The sequence below is a fragment of the Coturnix japonica genome, chromosome 24 (genome assembly GCF_054131305.1).
Source record: "Coturnix japonica strain WE chromosome 24, WE-NBRP24, whole genome shotgun sequence".
NCBI classification, from domain to species: domain Eukaryota; kingdom Metazoa; phylum Chordata; class Aves; order Galliformes; family Phasianidae; genus Coturnix; species Coturnix japonica.
Genome location: NC_140686.1, coordinates 2,365,362 through 2,370,098, shown reverse-complemented (window position 1 = coordinate 2,370,098; position 4,737 = coordinate 2,365,362). Strand labels below are relative to the sequence as shown.

The window sequence follows — 4,737 nt, the reverse complement described above, 5'->3', positions numbered from 1 at the left end:
AGTTACCTATTATTTCTTTTATCCTCCTACAGTCCCATAGCCTCAAAGGGCACCGCTTTACCCTGACTAGGCAAGCTCTTGCTTTTAATTTCTATTTAGGGCTTCATTTTTGGCCCTGATGCCCACACCACTAAGTGTATCATATTTGAGATTGCTGTAACTCCTGGGGGTACAACATTGTTTTGCCCAGTTTGTGTTAAAGCCAGAGTTACAGTTTTTAATCAGTCAATATCGTTGCACTCTTAGCTCCAGTTTTATTCAATTTCTTGCCAGAGTAACCTGGCAGGTACAAGAATTTCTGTATTCCTGCTTGTTTTCTTAGCTTATGTTTAATTAATCCAAAAAAAGGAAACCTTTTCCCATTGGGCAGTAGCATCTACTACTGTTACAAAACCATCTATGGGTAGTAAGAAGCACCCATATCCACCAGAAAACGAACCTCAATATCCTGCTTTCCTAAATGCAATTTCCCACTGCAGTTTGCACACTGCTTTCCTTCCAGTGAGGTGACCCCCAGGTACATTGCCCAGTGCAACTCAAGGGTAGGTATGGCCAGCCATACGGACCACAAACCCACACAGAACCGCAAGGTATCGCTGCACAGAAGACTTATTAGGACCCTTAGACAAGGATCTGGGGAAAGTCGTATTCTTACAGCAGCTTCTGGGTAAAGCTCCTACCCACAGCTCGGTTCCATTGCAAGAGTTCTGTTCAACACACAATGTCCTCTGGTGCTGTACCGGAGATTGCCTTCTTGCTGGGACATACTCGTGGGGGAGAGCAGTAACAGGAACGCCAGGACAGCAAGGGAGGGATGCCTGATGACAAAGGTGTGCGAATGTCCCCACCGAAGGAAGCAAAGAGAGCCGACAGAAAGCGATGCTGCATTAGCGTAACAAAACACAGCCCCCATTCCTCCCTCCCTCCCTCCTCCCCCGCACCCCTTCCCATCGCCATCCCCCGGGGGCAGATGTGCCATGAAAACGAGCTCTGGGCGTGATCGTTGTGGGAATTCCTGCCTTCCTGAGCCTGTGCGGAAGAGGCGAGAGCCTGGCTGGAAGCCATCCGGGCAGCACCGCGGTGGCAGGAGGTGCACCAAGGCCGTCCTGCGGCCAGCTCCGGGCTCAGGGCACTCGGCGTCCTCTGCTCTACGCGACTCCGAGGAGCCCGGCTACCTGCACCAGAGCTGGGAGCAGCCTGCTCCGCACCCAAGGTAGGTGCCCTTCGTGGCTCGTGCAGAGGAGCGCACGCTTCCTGCCCCCTGCCAGCAGCACCGGGAGAGGAGCGGGGAGCGGCCCCGGACGGGGCGGAACCCGCACTGCCGTACCCCAGGCGGGACCCTGGTCCCGGCTCCAGCTCCCGCTCAGCGCAGCAGGTTTGCTGGCCCAGACGGGCTGCAACCAGGGCGGCAGTTCATGCAGCCCGGGCTGGGCTCCGAGGGGCACGGGAACGGGCTGGGAGCTGGGACAGTGAGGAAGGGAGCAGAGGAGGTCAGCGTGCTCTGCTGCCCGGTTGGATCTCTGTAACACAGCGCAGCTGGGGCTGCAGTTCTTCCTCTGGGCCACGGGAGACACGAGACGGCCTCGCTCTGCAGCTGTGCACGCGTGGATTGACGGAAGCTTTAAACCCCCCGATGCCTCCTTTGGAGTGTCTTAATGTGAAGCCTCCAAGTGGAAATTTGCACTCGCCCTGCTCCTCCTCCCCGGCAGCCCCCAGCTTCTCTTTGGGGACCCTGCGACCCTTGAAATGGCGTTACCTTTTGTTTGCTGAGCGCTTGCCTGATGGCTCAGCTGGGGTTGTGCAAAGCCCTGGCGAGGCTTTTGTTCAGGCTGTCCCGGCAGCTGCAGATGCCTTGAGCACACAGCTGCGGGCCCTGAGCACGTTCAGCATCTGCAGCAGCTCCGGCACTGGGCTCTGGAACAGACGATGAGAAGCTGGCAGCCTGTGGGCTGACTGGAGCACGCGTTGAGAACACGGCTGAGCAGCAGCAGGTCAGTAAAGCACAGCCCAGGTGCCTTCTGCAAAGGGCACGCGCTGCTGAGAGCGTCCCCTGGCAGTGAGCGCAGTCTGCGTGCTCGGCTGAAGAGGGAGGGAGGAATGAATTTATTGATATCATGCAGGTGTCCTGGAGTGCTCTAACAACTGCTTAACAAGGCTGTTGTAACCACGTGGTTGTTTATTGCCTTAATTGTTCTGTTTAGCACTGCTGCTATTCGATAAGTTGCCTTCACGGTTCAGTTAAAATTCCCAGCACAGCATCGGCTGGTGGTGGCTGTGACCGTCACAGGCTGGTTTGGCTGCAGTGCTGTCAGATACTCTCTCTTCTCAGGAGATGGAAAAATAATCTCCATGTGGTTGGATGTTTTGTTGATTTATTGTTGTGTTTAAGTAAGCCATCCTATTTATTTGAGAAGTGTGAACCATCCAGTTGACTCCTCACCGTTTTGCACTTCCTTACCCGAGGAATGTGAGCCATCACCACTTTTAGGTAACATCAGCAGTAGGTGGTTTTGAGAACTACATCAGTCACCTTTACAGAGTACTTTTCCCAACCCTTTTCTGAGGGCTTGCTTGATTTCAGCAAGCCCAGGGCTACTTCCACTCCTGAGAGGATGTACGGACATCTGCCAGAGGATTTAATCCATTTGCCACCCTGGGCAGCCTGTTCCAGTGCTCCGTCACCCTCACTCCCCCCCACCTGCAAGTGCAGCAGTACTGAAGGCTGAGGGCTCTTTTCGTAGGCAGGCGGGCAAAGGCAACTGAAATGCAAGTTTGCTGTCCCTCTTTGTTCTCGCATCAGTAGGCCCTGGATATCTTCCCAGCACCTCTCTTAATCAGCCTGGAAATGTTTGCTAGCAGGAAGTAACCCCATCACATTGCCTTAGACTAATGATGCCTTTTTCCCCACTCACTGCAGGCAGCCTCTGTGAGAGCAGTGGAGCAGCAGCTGTCTGTGCTATGGCTGTTGAACTGCATTTCTCACCACCTGAGATCCCTGAGCCCACGATATTGGAGAACATGCTGCGCTACGGACTCTTGTTTGGAGACCTTTTCCAGCTCCTGTGTGTGCTGGCCATCATCCTGCCAGTTTCCAAGTCCCCAAAGGCAGTAAGTAGCGCTGTGTGAGACTGATAGGAATGCTCAGGCAGTCGGCTGGGAGGGAACTGTCTGTAGCTGTTGCCTATGGCAGTGTGCCCCGGCACTGCTGAGAGTGCCGCACTTGGTTCTGTCCTTCCTTCCGCACGCCAGCAGCCTTGAGCTGCCAGCTCATCCTATCCTGCAGCTGCTGCTGCGCCCTATGAGCTGCCAGGCAGAGGGTCCACCCTCCCAGCACGGACCGCCTTGCTAGAGAGGACTTTAGGCTCTGGTTTGCATGGGATTTTTGGGAACTAGACAGAGGTGGAGTTTCTAATGTGCCTTGAGGTCAGGAAGGCGGTTTCCAGTGCTGGCCCCCAAAGCTGCTCGGTCAGGTGACTTTTTCTCCCAAAGCAGCTGTCAGCCAGTTGTAAGAAAGCTCCCTGACTGTTTCCCAATTGCTTCTTGCAGGACTCGGAGGGTTTTGAGTCTCAGACTTGGGAGACAGTGAAGAAACCCAAGGCAAGTGCTGCTCAGCTGAGCAAGAAAGCCAAGAAGGAAAGCAAAAAGAAACGATAAGGGCTTGAGCAGGAAGGCACAAAGGACAGCAGAATCGCCTGGATTGCATCCTCAGAGGTGCACCAAAGGACACACACTGCGTGGTCTGGTTTTCAGGCCTGGCCATGCTTTCCCTTTCGTGGACTGCGGAGAGGAACTAAGGAAGTTTTAGTCATTACCAGTATCCCTCCTATTTGATTTCATATTGAAATGTATTTTGGATGCATTTAGCTTCTCTTTGTTGCAAATAAAAGCGAAACAAACATTTGAATAGTGGTGCTGCCTCTTTCAATAGCTGCTCAAAACATGCCTGGCTCGGGCTGGTAATCGCAGGGTCATGAACTGGTTGGCTTCACATCCCTCCTGGAAATGGAGCTGCTTGTCCCATGTTTCCGTTTTGGTGTTCCCAACTGGTGGCCTTTCAGCCCATCTGGAACTGCTGGCGACGGACTGTGAGCATCCCCTGCTCTGTGAGGGCTGAGAGAAACAAAAGCAGCGTGGAAGGAAGAAAGGTGTCCCTGCGCCTTGAGTTTGTCTCAAGCCCTTTGGCTTTTTCTGGGTTCTGATGCACTGTCTGTTGCTGTTTGTACTGGGAAGCCCAGCTGCATGTTGGACTCGGAGGGTTTTGTGTTTACTGGCTGTTTCCAGTACTGGCTTCCACACTTGCTCTTTGAGGTTGTACAGCTGAAGCTTTAGGTGAAGTTTTCATGTGAGACAGGAGACTATGATGCCACCTTCCCTTTAGTTAAAATTGGACCTCAGTGATGTGGTCTACAGTGAGGCAGAGCCTGCAATTGCTGGTGCTGATTCTCCGTTACTCCTCTGTTCTCTTTGCAGCCATCACTACCCATCATTTCCCTCAATGAATTTAGTTGAGATACTGTATATCTTGTGCTTGTTCTTTGGGAATGATGACCGCTTTGTTTGATGTGGGGTTTCTGGCCCTCATTCCTCCAATTAATGCGATGGAACTGACAAACTTGTGTTCAGGTTGTTTGTATGCTCTATTTCTTATTTTCTCTGTATATGCACTGTCCCCATGATTCCCTGTGCATGTGATTAATTCACATGACAATAAACAAAAGAGACAATCTCCATTTCTTA

General features: G+C 52.6%; 1 protein-coding gene across 4 annotated transcripts; it reads left to right on the top strand.

Moving 5' to 3' along the window:
* The first annotated feature begins 1,033 nt into the window (after positions 1 to 1,033).
* LOC146756983 (protein MANBAL-like) lies at positions 1,034 to 3,904 on the top strand. Of its 4 annotated transcripts, none has more exons than XM_085523409.1 (3): positions 1,034 to 1,213; positions 2,918 to 3,108; positions 3,547 to 3,904. In XM_085523409.1, exons 2-3 carry the CDS (start codon positions 2,959 to 2,961, stop codon positions 3,652 to 3,654), a joined length of 258 nt encoding a protein of 85 aa, XP_085379535.1. In that variant the 5' UTR covers positions 1,034 to 1,213; positions 2,918 to 2,958; the 3' UTR covers positions 3,655 to 3,904. The 4 variants fall into 4 exon arrangements, with proteins under 4 accessions (XP_085379535.1, XP_085379534.1, XP_085379533.1 ...); XM_085523408.1 differs by having other exon boundaries at positions 1,034 to 1,991; XM_085523407.1 differs by lacking the exon at positions 1,034 to 1,213 and adding an exon at positions 1,998 to 2,488 and having other exon boundaries at positions 2,582 to 3,108.
* Positions 3,905 to 4,737: the final 833 nt, after the last annotated feature.

What these genes read in the sequence shown, in the direction of transcription:
- LOC146756983 (XM_085523407.1), top strand. Translation starts at nt 2,890, where the DNA reads ATGATGCCTTTTTCCCCACTCACTGCAGGCAGCCTCTGTGAGAGCAGT. An exon ending in TTTCCAAGTCCCCAAAGGCA is followed by an intron (nt 3,109 to 3,546) that starts GTAAGTAGCGCT and finishes TGCTTCTTGCAG; the next exon opens with GACTCGGAGGGTTTTGAGTC.